This window comes from Mus caroli, chromosome 15 (genome assembly GCF_900094665.2).
Source record: "Mus caroli chromosome 15, CAROLI_EIJ_v1.1, whole genome shotgun sequence".
NCBI lineage: Eukaryota > Metazoa > Chordata > Mammalia > Rodentia > Muridae > Mus > Mus caroli.
Window position 1 is genome coordinate 34,312,758 of NC_034584.1, and position 19,632 is coordinate 34,332,389.

Here is a 19,632-nt window from a genome sequence, read left to right on the forward strand (position 1 = left end):
TACATATGCAGCTAGAGACAAGAGCTCCGGGGTACTGGTTAGTTCATATTGTTGTTCCACCTATAGGGTTGCAGTTCCCTTTAGCTCCTTGGGTAATTTCTCTAGCTCCTCCATTGGGGGCCGTGTGATCCATCTAATAGCTGACTGTGATCATCCACTTCTGTGTTTGCTAGGCCCTGGTATTAGACTGATGATCTTAAATTATATATTTTTTATAAAGAAGAGTATCAAATTTTATACAGGGCAACAAATTATTTAAGCTGTTTGTTGAGTTTTTCTTTTATCTAAAATTGTCAGCTTTTCTACTGTAATATGACTTAAGTATAATACATAAAATGTATAAATTTGACCACAGAAAAGGAAAGTATCACCATTAAATTTATAGAAATCATCAGTGTTGTGACTGGAGTAATTAAGATGAACAAACCTGGTTGCTGAAGACTTGGGCTTATCTCTAGCAAAACTCATTCTTGTGATAACTAAAGTTCTTAGCTTATCAAATTTCAGTTTTACTGGAAACAATCTTGTTAACCAAAGTAAGAACATAGGAATGAGCTCCTTTGTTTTGAAAAATCTGGAAATTGTTTTCTCTGCTTTCTACATTTTATATTTTTTCTGTAGCATGATTGCTACTGTGGGGGACAGAGTACATATGCCTACAGGACATGTTTGGTTTAACTTTTTTTAATCACTTAAAATTATAATTTGCATAAATATATGTGATGGTTTGAATATGTGTGGCTCATGAGAATGGCTCTATTAGGAGGGGTGGCCTTGTTTAAGGAGGTGCATCACTGTGGGGGTGAGCTTTGAAGCTCTGTCGACTGTGTGAGATTCAGTCTCCTGACTATATTCTGATCAAGATGTAGAACTCTTGGCTCCATCTCCAGCACCATGTCTGCATCGATGCTGCCATTCTTCCTGCCATGATGATAATAGACTGAACCTCTGAACCTGTAAGCCAGCCACAATTAAATGTTTTCCTTTATAAGAGTTGTCTTGGTCATGGTCTCTTCACAGCAATGAAACCCTAACTAAGATAGAAGATGGTAGGGACTAGGATATTGCTGTGATAGGCCTGAACATGTTTTTGTGGATTTGGAAAATGGTGGAATGCTTTAAGTGGGGCTTAATAGGCCATTCTAATAGGAATATGGAAGACATCGGTGCTGAGGGTAATATGAACTCTGGGGGCCTGGCTCAAGAGGTTTCAGAGGAGAGGAATATTAATATGTGACCTAGATAGTCTTTTTCTGGTGAAGAATGTGGCTCTTTTTCCCATTGTTTGAAGAGTGTACCCCAGGCCAAATCTAAGATGAAGAGAATTAGATTAATTGCATTGACAAAGGAAATCTCAGAAAAGCCCATCACTACCATTAACCCTCTGGTTAACTCTCATGAAGAGCATTTTGATCAAGCATACTAAGATTAGAAAGGAAAAATTAAAAATGTTTGGTTCAAGTAATAAAGGGGCACTAGGAAGTGAAATAGAGCTGAATCTTGTGCTCAAGGAGATAAACAGATGAAGACAGCGGTGATCTCAGGGCAAAATCCCACCCAGCTAAGTTTATTGTTTGTGTTTGCAGTTGAACAAGGAATAGGTATGCCATGTTATGTTATTACCTGGTTTGTTTTTCTTTGGAACTTTATTCTGGAATGAACTATAATGCAGAAATTGAGGGCTCACTTGTGATCCAGATCTTAAGGCTTACAACAACAGACTTTTGATTCAGATCTTGAGGAATAGTGGCCCTGGCATGATGGTGCATATCTTTAATCCCAGGAAACAAAGGCATGTAATCTGTGAGTTCAAGACCAGTCCTGGAGCAAGTTCTGGGTGAAGAAAAGCTTAAGTCCAGGAGTGGTGGTGCACACCTTTAATCCCAGCACTCAGGAAACAGAGCCATACAGATTTCTGAGTTTAAGGTCAATCTACAGAGCAAGTTCCAGGACAGCCAAGCTTAGGCAGTGAAGGAGTTGGAAAACAGAAAGAGGTGATGATAATGTAATAGAACAAGGGGCACCATATTCCAGTTCCAGCAAGCAGCAGAACTTGGCAGCTTTGGCCATGTGGCTTTAAGGGACTACTGGAACAATTGATGCCAGTTAGCTGGAGCTAAGAAATCAGCAGTTATTAAGAAGAGAACAACATCACTGAGTTGAAATCTTCTGGGACATGTTTTTGGAGAACACAGAGAAGCTGTGTTCCAGAGATAGCCAAGGTTATACCTTGTGCTGCAGCTAGACTTGGTAATATGTAAGAGTCACCCAGTTGGTACTACTTTTGATGACATAAAGGGGACAACAGGCTTGACACGATGAGAGGTCAGAGAAGGCCATTGCCTGAAGGTGCAGCTTCAGTTGCAGTTGACAGCCCAGAACTGAAGGGGTCATGCAAAGAAGTTGAAGCTTGGCATCATAAAGGGAACTGTGGAAGGCTATTGGTGAACCCTAGATTAAGTAGAAAATCCGAGAGTGTTCCAGATGCTAGTACCATGCAATGATCACCAAGAACAGCAACAGCCATGGAATGGAGTCAACCAGGCCCTAGAATGCTACAGAGGGTAGAATTGGAGATGTAACACAAGCCATTTGGAGAATCCCAGAAGACCATGAATGGATCCCAGACATTGAAATACGAGGCTGTAAAGTTGAAGTTGCCTTGGAGATGCCAAGATGTTCAAAATGCCAGAACAATGGGATACCTGACAAGAAAACCTGGTAATAGGGAATGGAACCATCCCAAGAGAAAAAAAATGTGTTGCAGTCAACAATGCTGAAAAGAGTTGGACATCAGACATGGAGATGCAGAGTTTTGAGTTTGCCAGGCGGATCTTAGCTTGCTTTGGTCCAGTATTTCCTCACTGTGATGTTTTAGAATGAGAGCATGTATCTTTTGATATTGATCATATGTGATCTGCTTTTGCTTTTGCTTTTATAGAAAATTACAATTAAGAGATTGCATTAACTTTGGACTTTTAAATATTGTTAAGACTATGGTAGACCATAGGGATTTCTGAAGTTGGACTATGTTGTGACTAGTTAAGGCCCCCTTAGACTCATGCGTTTGAACAAGCCAACAGAGGCCAGGGAGTGGAATGTGATGGTTTGAATATGCTTGGCTCCTGGGAAATGGCACTATTAGGAGGGGTGGCCTTGTTGGAAGAGGTGCATCACTATAAGGGTAGACTTTGAAGGTTTGTGAGATCCAGTCTTGTGAATGCCTTTTTTCTGATCAAGATATAGAATTCTTAGTTCCATCTCATCTCCAGCACCATGACTGCCTGGACACTGCCATGCTTCCTGCCATGATGATAATGGACTGAACCTCTAAACTTATAAGACAGCCATAATTAAATGATGTCTTTTATAGGAGTTGCATTGGTCATGGTGTCTATTTTCAGCAATGGAAACTATAACTAAGGCAATGTATAATATCTAATAATTTTTAGACTTTTATTTTAAAAAAGACTTAACCCCAATGACAACTGTGGGCTGATATGCTTGAGTTGAAAATTGAAATATTGTCTCAAGGTATTATTTACAAATTACAAAATCCCACTTGATTTTCTTATGTGAAATTAATAATCAAAGTAAAACTATATATATAACCATAGTACCTGCTAGACTAATATAGTATTATGTTCTTCTTAAAATTTAGAAATAGCAAGTGTGAAAGTAACTTTAGATATGTAGTTTTATCCACACATGAGAGAAAAAAAATACTTTCTCCAGGCTCATTCTTTAGTATATACACAGAGAAGCTAAGAAGACCTGAGGAAACTGTAGACACTAGCTTTGGCTTTTGTTCTTTTGTTTTTGTTTTGTTTGTTTGTTATGATTGCTTGTTTGTTAAAGTTTAGTTAATATTTTATGTATGTTTGGTAGACAAAAAATTAGCCATAAAATCTTGTCTAAACTATACAAAGGCAAAATAGCCAAGTAAGACACTTTAACAAGGTCAGTTTCCATTAACTGATATAGAATTCCTTAAGTGGGATATTTACGCCACTTGCAATGATATCAGATGAGATAATTCAAGATGCAAATATCTAGCTCTTCTTCCAGGGGTATCCATCCTAGGATGCCTGGGGCTACAGCTATGTACTGTATTCTTTAGGAGCCAGTCACTCTGGTGAGTAATAGAATTTGAGAATCCATCTGGAAATGCACTGTGTATCTCCTGTGTTCTTCCAGTTGGACAATATTTGTAATTTAAGGGTAAAATTTAGTGTGTGGCTTCCTGCTAACCTGCCTTGGGGAACTGCAAGTTTCTGTAGTTACTCCTCAGAGCTTTGCCTAAGAGGAGCAAATCTGTCCTACCTGTAGTCAAAGGAGCTGACAACCAAGGACAGCAATCAGCACTGTTGCTTGTCTGTTTACCCACTAAAGGTAACGAACATTTTAGCTCACTATCCATGCACATGTGTCATTATTAAACAGGAAAACAAGAAGTGAGCGCCAAGGAGTTAGGTCAAAGGATGAGTGGTAAGCAACTGGAGAGCAGAGTGGAGACAGTGAGGTGAGAGCAGCAGCCTCGCTCTCAGGGAGACTGAGCAGCCTGGGCAGGCTGAATCCCATCCCGTGCATCTGCAGTTGTTCTCAGCAGCCACCCGAAGGACCATAACCTGTGCCCCCTCTGAGTTACTGTTGCAGGGAGAATGAGAAATGCATCTTCTCTCCATTAAGTTTATGTCTAGACACTTGGAAATGTCACTGAATGTACAATACTTTTAAAAAGTAAAACTCACTGCAAGACAGGCACACAGACTGACTATGTTGTTTGTTTCTTAGAAGCCTGATCGTAACATGTGCCTGAAGTTTGGAATTTCTCAAAAATGTTTACACTTATTAATAAATTAACTCTCTCTCTCTCTCTCTCTCTCTCTCTCTCTCTCTCTCTCTCTGTGTGTGTGTGAATGCATGTTTCCTGCTGAGCCATTTTGTTGTCCCCCTCCCAACTCTCTTTTTTTTAGATTTTATTTATTATTATACATAAGTACACTGTAGTTATCTTCAGACGCACCAGAAGAGGGTGTCAGGTCTCATTACGGCTGGTTGTGAGCCACCATGTGGGTGCTGGGATTCGAACTCAGGACCTTTGGTAGAGCAGTCAGTGCTCTTCCCCTTCCCCGCTGAGCCATCTTGCCAGCCCCCCTCCCAACTCTTATGACTCTTTGTTCTATATTTAGGTGTTGAAAAAAATAATTCAAACTTTAGATTATTGAAAAATGTTAAATTATTATATAACAACGGCTTACAACAATGTTTAGCAAAAATATTGTTATTGCTGCTATTTGAACCCAAAGGCAAAATTAAGGCACTTTATAAAATGTCATCAGAGTAAATCTTTACAAATGTCATTGTGTGTGTTCTAAGTGCTTGCCTCTGGCTAAACAGTGTGCTAAGTATCTCACTTATTCTCAAGTTTTCATTTCACATTCTTTTAGGCAGTCAATTATCCCTATTTTCATAATGAAGAAACAGTATTTGGAAAGGTCAGAAACTGACACATGGACATAGGTCTAGGAGCCACTGACTGAGTGTGATGGCTCTACTTCAGGATTGGTGTCTCAACCAGGAAACTCTCTCAACATGCTTTATTGCTTCACAGGATTATTTTGTTTCTGTGTTTGTGTGTTTGTTTGTTTGTTTGCTTGCTTGAAAACCAGATCTCACACTGTAGCTCAGGTAACAAGGTCTTTCTCTGTAGCCGAGGCTAGCCTTGAGAAATGTTCATCTTCCTGCTTACTCTCAGGAGCTTCTAGTTGCTTCCAAGGGTTGTTCTAGAAGTTGGTTTTTAGTTGTTGGCTCTAATTGTTATCCAGTAATCAGAGTTCTAGTTTGTATGTTGGTCAAATAAGGCAGGAGAACAATGTTTAACAAGGGGCAAACATTCAATACATGGTTAACAGTGTTAGAAGCTATTGTCTGGACATAGTGCTAAGATGAAGGTATTTTGTTAGAACCTAAAGATGTAAGTAAAGCACTTTGATAGCATAAATAAATGCTAGCTTTTTATTTCTTTCATTTATTTTGATTATTTCATACATGAATACAATGTATTTAGATAATTCCCCCATCTCTTCCTTGACAAGAAGTACATTTACATACAGCTATTTTGCTCTTTCTTTTACTTCTTCAGTATCTATTTGAATCTAAAGATTAGACTTTGAGGATCTCTAAGCTACCTATGCAGTGGTGCTTTCCACATGAGATATAAGATCAGTTTAAAGGATGTGCAATATTCCAAGCCAATTTTCATCAGGACCACTCTTGCAAGACCATTTGGGCTTACCAGTCAAAAGTTCCCGATTTTCTGAGATTCAGAAAAACAATAACATTTACAATTATTATCTTAGCAAAAAAGACTCCCATTATTTCAGTGGCTTATGTAATGGGCAGGAAAAAGAATGACAAGAAAAAACCTGTATGCACAGTAAAGAGAACAACTCAGTGTGAGGCAGGGGCTGAGACCTTGAGCCCTCTTTTCTTTCTAAGCACACAAATGAGCGGAGAACTCTGCTGCCTTAGAAAGTACCTTCTAGGCCACTATGCCAGCATTTCTGAATCCCATAGGCCATGTTCTCGAGTCTTGTATTCACCAAAGAGGATAGACAGCGATCCATCCTTTTCTGATGAAAGTTTTCTGAATCAGTGCAGCAAAGCTCACTGAAGCTGATCTGGCAGATGTGGTATGGAGCTACTAAACCCAGGCATCTGAGGGAGCAGCAGGAATTCCATGGTGCCTCTACCCTACAAATCATTTTCCCTGACTTGTTTAGTAAATGCTCAGAAATGTTAAAGGCAACAGACAACTTCACTAAAGCCACTCTGCAAGGATAAACTAATAGCTATGAGCAGTAAATATTTGTTCTTAAGAAAAATGTAGAGTAAGCTTAAGGGAGTTGTGTTCAGTTTCCATCTTTGGGCCTCAGGAGATGTAGCAGACTTCCCCATGGTCGTTTGGAAGGTAGATGTGAGATTTAGAGGTAGTGAGCAGACTCCAGCCAAGGTATGTAACTTTAAAGCATGTTCTTATTTTCTGAAAAAAATAATGACTTATTTTAATTTCATTTATAATAAAGGTTTAAAGGTTAATTATGATACATATTGTTCTTCAAAGTATGACTCTAACTGATTTAATATAATAGCCTGAGATATTACTTATCTTCTCAACATGTGTTTACTTCAACATTTTCTACTGTATAAAAACAACAGTTTGTAGTTTTATGTAGATAAATTTATATCCAAAGAATGATTTCATGTTAAAATTAGTTTTCAGAATTGCTTTTATTTTTTAATTTATTTTAGTGTGTGTGGTATGTAGGGGACTGGTTGTACTTGAATCTGAAGGGTCATGTGTCCTTAGACATGCCTGGGGAGTCAGGACAGAACAACATGTGTCCTTTTCTACTGGTGCTGTCTGTGTTGGTGCCCTGTCGGCTGCTCTCATGAACCGGGGTTCCGCTTTGTGACTAGATGACTTTTCCAGGCAAGATGTGATGTGTTGTGTTGTGGTTGTTGTGATTTCCTTATGGTACTGAAGAGTTGGCTCAGCAGGTACTAATGCTTGCTGCTCCTGCCAAAGGCCTGAGTCTGTCTCCCTGAACCCTTTTGACCACTCACAACCACTGATAACTCCACTTCCATAGGATCCAATGCCCTCTTCTCACCTCTGCAGGCAGTGGGCACATATGGAACACATGCATAAATTCAGGCAAAATGTTCATATAAATTAAAGTAATTGGAAATTTTCTTCAGTGTGATTTTTACTTTAGTGTCCCTATTTAATAAAATACAACACAGTTTCTTTTTACAAAATGTTAACAATTAGTGGTCCTTTAATAGTAAAAATAGTAAATTTTAAATTGACACTCAAAGTTATAGGTAAATGAATATATCTCTAATATTTTGTTATAGAATGTCATATATATATATATATATATATATATATATATATAGTTAGTTTTATTGGCCTGAGACATAATGAATAATAAGGATCAAACCTAGTATAAAAATATATGAGTATCTTTTAAAATAAATGAACTATGTTTTCTTCAGAACTAAATACAGATAAAGAACTGAGTTAAATTGAGAGCAATTGAGAGCAAATCCTTTAAAAAAAAAACTGGTTATTTTATTTATTTACATTTCAAATGTTATCCCTCTTCACAGTTTCCCCTCTGTAAACCTCCTATCCCATCATCCCCCGTCCCCCTTGCTTCTGTGAGGGGGCTCACCCACCCACCCACCTACTCCCCCCTCACAGCCCTAGCGTTCCTGTATTCTGGTTCATCAAGCCTTCACAGGACCAAGGGCTTCCCCTCTCATTGATGCCAGATAAGGCATCCTCTGCTACATCTGTAGCTGGAGCCATGGGTCCCTGCAGGCTTCCTCTTTGGTTGGTGGTTTAGTCCCTGGGAGCTCTGGGGATACTATTGGTTGATACTGTTGTTCTTCCTATGGGGTTGCAAACCCTTCAGCTCCTTCAGTCCTTCTTCCCCTAACCACTCCTCCCCTGGGGTCCCTGTGAAAGCAAATCCTTTGTAAGATGGCTAATAATGAGTGGCCCAAGGAAGGTAAACAGAGAAGTATCAGCATAACATGATGTGCAGAAAAGTGTTTTCCTGAGGCTGAAAAGGGGCTCGGAGGTTAAAAGTTGCTCTTGCAGATGCCCTGAGCTCCACCGTGCTGTAACTCCATGACAGCTAACTCCAGTTGCAGGGTGTTGTGCCCCACCTTCTGACTTTCACCAGGTCTGCATGTGGTACACTGCCATGCATGTAGTCAGAACAACCATACACATACAAGAAATAAACACATCTTTTTAAAATGTTTTTCTTTTTCGACAAGTTACTCAATAATAAAGAGAAAATCTATCTAGAAAGACTTAGAAACTTATTTTTCACATTTCCCCACTGACCCAGAACTAAAATCATTGAAAGTACAGTGCTATCTTAGTTCCTGGACTTACTTCTGCTTGAATTCTCTCTTCTCTTTCCATCTTGTAACTTTTTTGGTTCCTTTTTTTTTCTTTTATTATTATTGATCATTCCATTCATTTACATCTCAAATGATATCCCACTTCCCCCTCCACCAACCTCCCATCCCATGATATCCCACTTCCTGGTTACCCCTCGACACCCTCCCAATACCACATCTGCCCTCCCCCCTTCCTTTTGCCAGTATGAGAGTGCTCTCCCACCCACCCACACTCTCCCACCCCACCACTCCAGCATCCCCATACCCTGGGGCATTAAACCTCCCCCGGGACCAAGAGCCTCCCCTCTCATTGCTTCAGGCAAGGCCATCCTCTGCTACATATATATCTGGAACCATAGATACCTCCAGGTACCCTCCTTGGTTTGTGGTCTAGTCTCTGGGAGAACTGGGTAGTCAGGCCAGTCTGTTGTTCTTCCAAAGGGGTTTCAATCCCCCTCTGCTCCTCTAGTCCTTCTGCCAGCTCACCCACCAGGTTGCCTGAGTTCACCCTGATGGTTGGCTCTAAGCATCTGCCTCTGGATTGATCAGTTGCTGGCCAGACTTCCCCAGGAACTGCCTCAATTGGTTCCTTTCTATTGGGTTTGGTGTCTGCAGTCATGATGTATCCCCAAGGTGGGGCTGTAACTTTTGATAACACTTTTTAACTTTATTTTTCATTTGCTTAAAGTTCTTCAACTTTTTCTAAAAGTTAACAAAGTAGCAGGAATCCTTATTTTAGTAATGGTTCTCTCTTTTTGATATCATGGGGAACTGACTAGCTCATTCTCTGCAGCATTTAGTCTTCTAGACTTCTCTACCATCATAGCTTCCCCTTTCTTTATTTCAAAGTCCTTGCTTAGCTCCTTGGAAATTGAAATATCTCTAGTTGAATACATCCCCCACCCCACGCCCCTTCAAAGTCAGTGTACTTTCAAAGCTACCAGCTCAGTATGCCTTTTTAAAAAGTTATTCCAAATGACATTTTTGCAACTTTTGACTACTTTCATGAACGATATTCTTCTTTTGCCTTCTGTAGAGTTTACCACTATTGCATTTTTCAAGTCTCTGAGAACCTGTTTCTCTTCCCTTTAGTCAGGTCCCTTCTTCCTCCCCTTCTGTGTTCATTGAGTAGTCTCCTGGGCCTTTTGCATATCCCCTGCATAGACTGTTAGCTGGCCTGCTTCAGCCACACTCCTGTCTTCATGTGCGCTTTCCTATTCAAATATTTACTGACTCATCTTTTTAGCCTGGGCAAGTGCCCTAAGCATTTGACCTGAGAGTCCAGCTTCCTCCAGGACCTCTCGGTCAGGAGATGATGTCAGTTCCTATGTTGATTATTTCCTAACTCCCACTCCTTGTCCTCTAGAGACATAACGCATTTATAAGACAAGGACTTTCCTATGGCTCTGTGTAATTCATCTTTAAACTGTGCCATGTTCTCTCGCTTTTGTCATTATTTATAATATTCTCTTCCCTGAGTATCATCATTCTTATCCATGATTCAACACATATGTTCATTAAAAGCTTTGTTGATCTCTTATTTTCAAGTCTCCCAGCAGTAAAATCTTTTAGTGCTGAGTCTTATGTGTCTTCTCTCTGGGTGTTTCTTGGAGGAAACTTAGACTGAACCTCTAAGTGTTTCAGTCACTTAATACATGCTCTATATAATGACTCTTTGGTCCTTTTTTTTTTTCCTCACTGCAGAGCCACAACTACCAGAGGCCCAAATGGATTCTATACACATTAGAGAAAGATGTTCTTCTGCATAGATTGTTAGAAATAAACATTTGCTTCGAATGGGCTGACTAGAGGAAACTGTTTGAGTGGAAAACAAAACAAAACAAAATATTGTTTGTTCCCTTCAGTTTCAGCCCTCTTGTGCAGGACCATGGAACACAGACACAAGTTCAGCCCCCACTCATTCCCTTGGAACCTGACATCAAGTAGGTGCATGGGAGGTACTAGCTAAAGGAATCGGTTAATTCTCACCAAGATGTTAACTACAGTTGACACTAGCTGAATAAGAAATGTTTGATGGCCAATTATTCAAGGAAGAACAGAGAAAATTAAGTCATGTCTCTAAGGATAATAAAGTATTAGCTGATATAAAAATGCAGTGCTTATAAGATATGTCATAATAAAAACATTTTAAAATTCTAACTCATAAACTTTGTCCTTAAGTTAACAATGAATGAGAACAATGACACTTCTTATTCAAATATGAAAATATTAAATGTAGTTTTGTGAGAGTGTGGTATACTTGTGTTTTGTATGTCGGTACATGCTTCTGTGCACATATGTGTGTGGACCAGAGGCCAAAATCAAGTGCTTCTCTCTACTACTTTCCTCTTCTTTCTTTTTTTCTTTTTTCTTTTTTCTTTTTTCTTTTTTCTTTTTTCTTTTTTCTTTTTTCTTTTTTCTTTTTTCTTTTTTGAGACAGTGTTTCTTTCTCATCAGTTCAGCTAGGATAGCTTCCCAATGAGCTCAGGGTTCCACCTGTCTCCACCAGACACCAACCCCAGATTCACACTACCAATGTCCAGCTCATATGTGTGTTCTCAGGTCCTCAGGCACTTATCTAACGGAGCCACCTTCTTGGCCCAGGATTTGTCCTTTGTAGCTTATCTGTCTATAGACCTACCTACCTACCTACCTACCTACCTACCTACCTACCTAGTGAAAGAACACAGATGGCATCTGGGAAAATATATCCAATATAATAGATGATATTGGAAGTTGTCATCTGAGAATGGCCAAAGTAAATAGTTGGCAAACATGACCACTCCCAGGAACGGTGGTCTAGCGACTCAGGAGTCTGAGACCAGTGGATTACCTCATTTCATGGCATAGGGTCATGTAAGTAGTCAAGCCGGACAATGTAGGATGACCTCAGTGCCAAAATAGTAAGGAAAGGAAGAAGAAAGGAGGTGAGCCATGAGGAACTAATATGAATCACAAGTTCATGTTATTTTCGTTAAATACCTGTTTACAATCATGGTAGAGAGGATATATTTTTCTAATAATTTAAGGAAGTAAATTATATTTTCAAAATATAAATTCTATTTTGAATTTTTATAAATTCAAAAATATGAGATTAACATACAGACTAATTTTAAATAATTGTAAGTGTTCGACTGTAGAGTATTCCTAATTCTTTACTGATTTAGCCTTTACAAAGAAAGGTCTCATTTTAAAGGGTATTTATGATCTTAGAGATCAAATACTGGCACTAGATCCCCAAGTCTTCTGGTAGAACAACCCGTGTAGTCTGTGTTCTCATGGTGCCATTATTCAGGGTTCAGCTCAATTATCTCCTCTTCAGAGAAATCTTCCTAAATTTCCACCTAAACTTTCTAGATCATCATTGTCTATATTATGTGTATTTTTCCTCATCTCATACCACTGGTTGACATGATCATTCATTTATATCTTGCCCCATGGAATCATAAATGGAAGGATCATGAAAACAAGGGCATTCTCTGCTACAGCTCCCATGCAGAGCACAAAGCCAGCCACACACCCGCTACAAAATAGATTTTAAGGAGGTGATCAGTCCAATAATATTAAACCTTAAACTTTAAGCTTTTATCATAACTAAAATCAAAGAATTACTGTGAGAATTTTTCTCTATACTTCAGAGAGAGTTTCTTCCATGCTTGACTTTATCAGGGTTTCTGGACATGTTGAGAGTTGAAATCAAGAATTCTTTCCTCTTGTATTCTTTTATTTTTATACACACAAACACACACACACACACACATATACCTATACATATAAACCTATAATCAAGCTGTGCCTTGCCAGCTGATAATGCCCAGGAGGTTAGCTAGACCCGCTTGCATTTTGTTCACTGTGTGTCTTTGCCCAGCTGCCCTTTCTACACTCCACAGTTTCTGCTGCTGGGCCTTCCGTAAAATACACTACTCACTAAGTCTTTACGTTTCTCCTCACTTCTCAGAGGTACACATGATAAAACATTTGTTCTCCTGTGAAGACTTCTTATTTGCAGTGCTGTTAAATGGTAATCCTGAGACTAAGCCCCTTAGCTGTAGTCTTTAAACTTATCAATTGATATATTTGATTTAATGTGCTCATAAGTCTTTATATGTATGGATTTCTTTGGACAATATTTACAAATACTTTGTGGGGAAGACATATTACTTTCCTCCAATAATACTAGATTTTTAATTTTGTTTCCTAATGCATCTTAACAACTATAATTTCATTGTAAAACTGATCATTTCTATTGACAATTTTATATCCCATACCTTAAAACCACAAAATATGTAAAGTTGGTATTTTCTAAAACCAAAACTTAGGAAAAACAAAAGTCATATTTAAAAATATGGAAACTTTGTCTGGAACTGAGGACCCTGCAATTAATCATTTCAGTTTAATAACAGCACAGGAATGGCTGGAAAGCCATAGTCGTTAACTCAGGGAATGAGCAGAGGTTCACTGCCTTTGCACTTAGGTAAAGAAAATTTACTGTTGGTCCCTGCTTGCTCTTTCCTTATGCCTCTCCTAACTTATTCTATTCTGTTCTGTTCTGTTCTATCCTATTCTATTCTATTCTATTGTTGTTACTGCTGATTCTTTTTGTTTATTCTGAAAAAAATAGAAAAAAATGGACATTAAAAAATACTGCTTTGAAAAAGGTTGAAGCTACTTTTAATACAATGGTATCTATGTTCATATATAGATGTTTTCTATATTTTCATGTGCATGAATATTTTGCCATATAATTCTGTTTATCTTAGACTCTGATTATTTGTATTGTGTACCTCATTGGATCATCAGCACATGCTCCCAGACTTTCCTAATTGACTGGTTTCACTGCTCCCGTGTTCATTTGCCGTTGCTGTAATCAAACTATCCTGACAAAAGCAGCTCAGAGAGAGGTCGTCCTCATAGTGAAGATATCAAGAGGAAGGACCCCAGCAGCTGGGCAAGACGAGCAGAGAGGGAGAGAGACTGGGTTCATGTGTGTTGTACCCAGCTTATGCTCTCCTTTCTACATAGTCAAGAACCCAGACACAGACCATGTACCATTTTAGAAAGATTCCTTCCACATAACTTACTGTAATCAGGACAATCCCCATAGACCTACCCCAGACCAAGCTAATCTAGACAACCCTAATTGACACCACCTTCCAGGGCTTAAATTTGCTGTGTCCTCTATAGTACAGTATATCCCTATATAATATGTATGCCAGCAAAAGGAAGCTACAAATATCTGCCTCCCATCTCCCCGCAAGCATATATTTATGTTAATAAATATTTATTAACATATACACTTTAAAAGTATTTTTTTGTTATTGATGGGCTAGACATTAATAGATTATCCCTTTGTATTTCTTTGTTCCCATTAGGCATTTTTTAGTCATTAATTTTGTAATAAATATAATTGCAGCTAAAGCTGTACTCCTTGTTGAGTTTTACCTTAGCCTAAATCCTAAAAGTTAAATTTATAAGCTAAATAGTGTGCTTTTAAAAAATATTTCATACATGTTGCCAAATTTCTCTTTGGAAGTATATCACTGAGCAAGGTACAGTGCATACATACGTGTAATCCCAGCACTTGGAAGGCAGAGGCAGGACAAGCGCCCACCTTAGGTCAGCTTGGTTAAATATTACCAAGACACTATCTCAAAAGCAAAGAAACAGACATAGAAATACCACATCAATAAGCAAACTACTAGAAAACAAGTGAGCGCCTTGCTGATGTGTACCCAGCAGTGTTGAAATTTATCACAATTCAGACCCTTAAAACTTATCCCCTGGCGTAATTTCTAGTGCGACAAGACTATTTTCCTAATCACAATGACAGTTCTGAAGACTTCCCAAACAAAGCATTCGGTTGGTTGGTTGGTTTAGGTGATGCCTAGTGAGGGAAGGACAGGAATCCTCCCTCCCCTCAGCCTCCTCCTCCAGGTGAGAGTGGATGGAAGTGCGCATCCTCTCAGCCCTGGGGTTAGTATGGGAAAAAAACACACTCATTTCATAAAACTGTCCATTCACTCCCAACCGTAGACATCCAAAGTTATGTTAAAGAGAGTACACCTGTCTATATAACCATAGTAACATCACAGTATTTTTCTATTCATCTACAAACTGTGTTAATAATTTCTGTTTTATTATAATAATTTTCATTTCTTATTTTGATTATGGTCTTTGTATCCAATTATGCAAATTAAGAAGAAAAAGCATAAGATGTAATAGGAAATATTGTGTATGTCTGACTTGCTTTTTCCATAGTAGATTACGTGGCTCTTTAGTAAGGTGTGCATACCACTGCACACCCCTATGCAACTGGAGTGCTGTTGGTGTTGCTCTGAGACATGTGACTTGTTCTTAAAATCTTCCTCTTAACAAAACTTTCACCTTTCTGAGGCTTTTCTTTTTCTCCTGGGAGCATGCTCCAAAACTCAGATGTTAAACCTTTGTGCTGATTACCCTGAGCTCATAAGCTATCTGTAGAGAAAGATGTTTCATAGGTCCAGACACTCTACTTCAGAAGGCTTCACAGGGCTTTACTGAATGATGGCAGCGGTGGTAACAACTCTCAGAAGAAAAGCAGAATCTCTATAGTTCTTGCTCTAAACCAGACATTGGCCTGCAGCCTTCTTGTGTTTTCTCACTCTTTAAATAAGGGAACTTAAGTTACAGAAAATCAAAACAGTTCTGCCAAGGTTCCATGGTTAGGCAGGAAAGGCAAAGGTCAGACTCTTGGTGTCCTGAGTCAGTGCTATGGACTTTTCCAGCACTGAACGGTCTGTAATAAAACCATTGAGACATTTTAATCCTTCTGTATTCTTCATTCACAATATAAATTTCATTACTACTATTGATAATACATTTTGGAGGGCTTTACCCTCTCCTTATTCCCAAATATTATAATTTTCATTTATCAGCTTTTTCTTACAAACTATGTAAAATAAATATTGTTTTGTAAATGATAAACCTAAAGCTCAGAGTAGAAAGAATCCTTCTTTATAATGTGTCCCAGAGGTTGCAGCACAGCTGGGATTCAACTGTGTAACAGGCTCCCACAGAACTTCACTCTATTTTCTCTTATTTATTAAGAGAACAAATTTAAAATTGTTAGTGTGAGGTACTGTAAATATAGAAACACCGATTTTTCTCCCTGCCTCCTTTCTCATTAGAATTCATATGAGGGATTACGTAGTTCAATGTAGTTTTAAATTTTCACGTTGGCCTTTTTCCTTTTAAATACTTAGAGATATTTTTTGTCTATTAGGTTTTTATTTCTTTCTTTTATTATTCATGTGCTGAACAGTCCCATCCACTCATTATCAGGGCCAAAGTAAAGCACAAACGATGATTCCAATGGCAAACCAAAATGATGACACCTACCCAAGTTTCCCAGTTGAGTCCTTCACACAGCCCCAGGTTTACAAGGAGCAGCTGGGGAGCATGCGCAGAAGTTTCAGCCCCACTCTGCCGCCTACCACTGCCCAGGATCTGGGAAGCTCCAGAGGCCATCTTCAGTTTAAGGCCATCTTCAAATTAAGTAAAGAGAAACAATTGTTTTTAATGCTTAAAACTAATAAAAATAGCCCTCTTAGAAAATTAACCGTTATTAAATACCTTAAAGCGTCCTACCTCCAGGGTGCTAGGACTAAAAGTGGGCACCACAATGCCTGGCAAGTCTGCTGTTTGGATAGATGCCTTATGTGTTATAGTTGTTTGGATAGTGAATAAAACATATTTGAGATTATACTACTTGAAAAACTTTAAATCCTAAAAGTGCATTCCAAAAATGATAAAATTTGATCGTTGTATTCCTGATGCTTCATCTAAAATACCTCTTCTGTCTTTTCCCTTGCCACTCTCATCTTCATTTATAATGATCCACCGGCTGACAGTGTCTTTACATCCAAAATGCAAAACAGACAGATGGGCGTGTCGGGGAAGAACTTGACCAAAAGCACCAGCATCAGTGGAGACATGTGCTCACTGGAGAAGAATGACGGCAGCCAGTCCGACACTGCAGTGGGCGCCCTGGGTACCAGTGGCAAGAAGCGGCGATCTAGCATTGGGGCCAAAATGGTAGCTATTGTTGGTCTCTCACGGAAAAGTCGCAGTGCCTCTCAACTCAGCCAAACCGGTAGGAATTTTTATGTTACTCTTGACTTCTTATTTGAGTTGTTGCTACAATACGCATTTTGTTTTCATGTCATTTTATCACAGTAGTGTGTGGATGCTGACATCGTCAAGAGGAAAAGGACAGTTTTAGACTAGTTCATCCCTTTAAAATGAAAGTGATTTTTTTTTCCAGCGATGAAATGAAATGAAACAGTGATTTTTCTTTTTCCAGTGATCAAACAGCCTGCTTCAAAGTGAACTTTGGCCACTGTTGGAAATGTGTCTTTGCTCCCCAGGGGAGAGGCCCTGCCATTAATGGCTACCTCTGATGCCTGGGACGCAGCTTCGATCTGTGGGCTCTCGCTTTCTCCTAGGTCCCTCACTGTGAAGCTTACCACATTAATTTTCATCCCCAGCAATTTGCAATGGAGATGACACCTCATATTTTGTGTTTATTGCTGACGACCTAACTTTCTTTTCAGCTTGTAAGCAACATTCACCAGTACTATCAATTTCCTCACTAAGTCTTCATTTCCTCCAGAAATCTTCAAACACCAGTGTTCTTCAGCGGCTGGGACCGAAAGGGTTTTTTTCTGCTGACAGTGAAGATATTTGAGGCTTTGCTACTTTAAAATTCGGTTTCTAATTACATCGACAAAAATAAATTATATACAAAACTCCTACTCAGGAAAGCCACTGTTAGCAATTAAGAAATTTGTGAGTCAAAGCAATGTCTTTTTTTCAAATAGATGTTGCTAATTAAACATTAAAACCCTGGTATCTTGAAAATAATAGCATATCTTCTACAAACAAAGGCATGTAATATGGTGTTCTTTTATAGCAAAATAAATTATAGGCAACTGGATTAAATCTAATTTCTGTTTGAAAACTAGGGGCTTTTATTGGAAGTCAGAGTATATATCTACAACACAAAATAATTTAAGTTTGTATTACTCAAGGACCCGGCTCATCTTGGTTTTGCAAATCATACTTTTCAAACCATATTGAATTAGCTATTTGATAATATTTGTTAAATTCTGGTTTCGACACTCTGTATTGATGTAGATTTTGTTATTGAAATTTTTCTTTGGTGTTTTAAAATGCTATTTCTAATGTTTATATAGAAACATAATTTTAGTTCACAGATGCACATATTACCATTAAATTATTTCAGAATTACCTAATATTTACACAAAATTAAATGTTGTCTTGGCATAACTGATGGTGGGATTTTGATTGACAGATGTCTTTGTACTTTCTAGCAATTAAAACTGTATTGCAGTTCCTTATTGAAAATGTGCAAACATCTGTAAATCTGAAATTTATCTAAAATAGTCTATGTTTTTAAAAAGAATTAGAAATGCACAAAAAAAAAATTGGTGAAGAAAAGCAGGTCTCTGGCTATTGAGATGCATTAGGACAGAAGCAAAGCAGTCCTTGTACTGCAGAAAACCAGGGCACAGTGTGCTGGGCATTCCACCCAGGCTTGAGAAAAGACATTACAGGATGAAGATGCCATGGTGTTTAACTCAGTGGAAACAGTAAGCAATTACATTCAATTAACATGAAATTTTGTGTCAGTAAAAAACAAAAAACAAAAAAACTACTTTTTTTATTAAAGTGAAAAATAAGACTAAAACTTAGATAATATCTGGTATTAATCTATATAATAAATTTCACTTAATGAAATTTTCAGCAAATATTGAGCACTTACATATCAGATACATCAAGCACAAAGACAAGCAAAAGTCATTTGTTCATATGTTGCTCCCAGAGTCTGTGTCGGTGGTGAACACTCACGCACTGACCACTGTAGAAGTGAGGAAATAAAGAGGTGGCTCAAAGCTTCCCCCAGATATGCATCCGTCGGTAGATCACCATGCTCTTGACACATATTGTAGGCAGAAGAGAAGTGTGTGGGGAGGGACAAAGAGGAGTGAGCCTGACTCAGAACCTTGAACTGATATCTGTGGGAACCCCCAATGCAGATATCCCAAACTTGTCAACTAAACCCGTCTACTTCTTCACAGAAATATGAGAGTTACAAAGTTCAGCAACAAAGTTAGCGCCTGAAATCATGTGAGAAGATCACTATAGATAAGAGCAGTAAGCTGAGACAATGCTCTTTAGAGGGCTGAGTTTTAAGGTAGGATTCAGGGAGGAGGTTGCAGAGAGGAGACATGCTTTCTATGTATAGTCATAGAGTTTTATCTTTACAAACACTGTGATGTTGGTGAACCTAAATTTTTTAAATGTTTACTGTTATGTAGACTTTTTCTATGTATTAGAGCTTAGAACATAAGGCCTCTTTGTCATTGTTTCCATTAATTATTCAGAAGTACTATATTGTAAAAATTTTAATCATGTTTAAAATTGGCAATTATTCCTAAGCACCAACTTAGTAGTTTTGACCTAGTAACAGCAGAATTTAGATCATCTGTGTTCAACTCAGAAACACTAAGAAAATCTGTAATGTTCATAGCTACTGCACACATAATCGTATGTGTGAGAGTGTGGTTTTGTGAGTGTGTGTGTGTG

At 38.4% G+C, this 19,632-nt stretch overlaps 1 protein-coding gene across 49 annotated transcripts in view; it reads left to right on the top strand.

The window, feature by feature from the left end:
• Positions 1 to 19,632, top strand: part of Rims2 (regulating synaptic membrane exocytosis 2) — a 482,991-nt gene that overhangs the window by 396,970 nt on the left and 66,389 nt on the right. For 28 of the 49 annotated variants that reach the window (XM_029469473.1, XM_029469478.1, XM_029469477.1 and 25 more), the window contains 2 exons: positions 10,851 to 10,928; positions 16,875 to 17,116. The exons of 8 other annotated variants lie outside the window; for them this stretch is intronic. In XM_029469473.1, coding sequence (XP_029325333.1) covers positions 10,851 to 10,928; positions 16,875 to 17,116 — 320 coding nt within the window. The remainder of the gene's footprint in view (positions 1 to 10,850; positions 10,929 to 16,874; positions 17,117 to 19,632) is intronic. 13 more of the 49 variants (XM_029469498.1, XM_021184232.2, XM_021184233.2 and 10 more) reach the window with 1 other exon arrangement.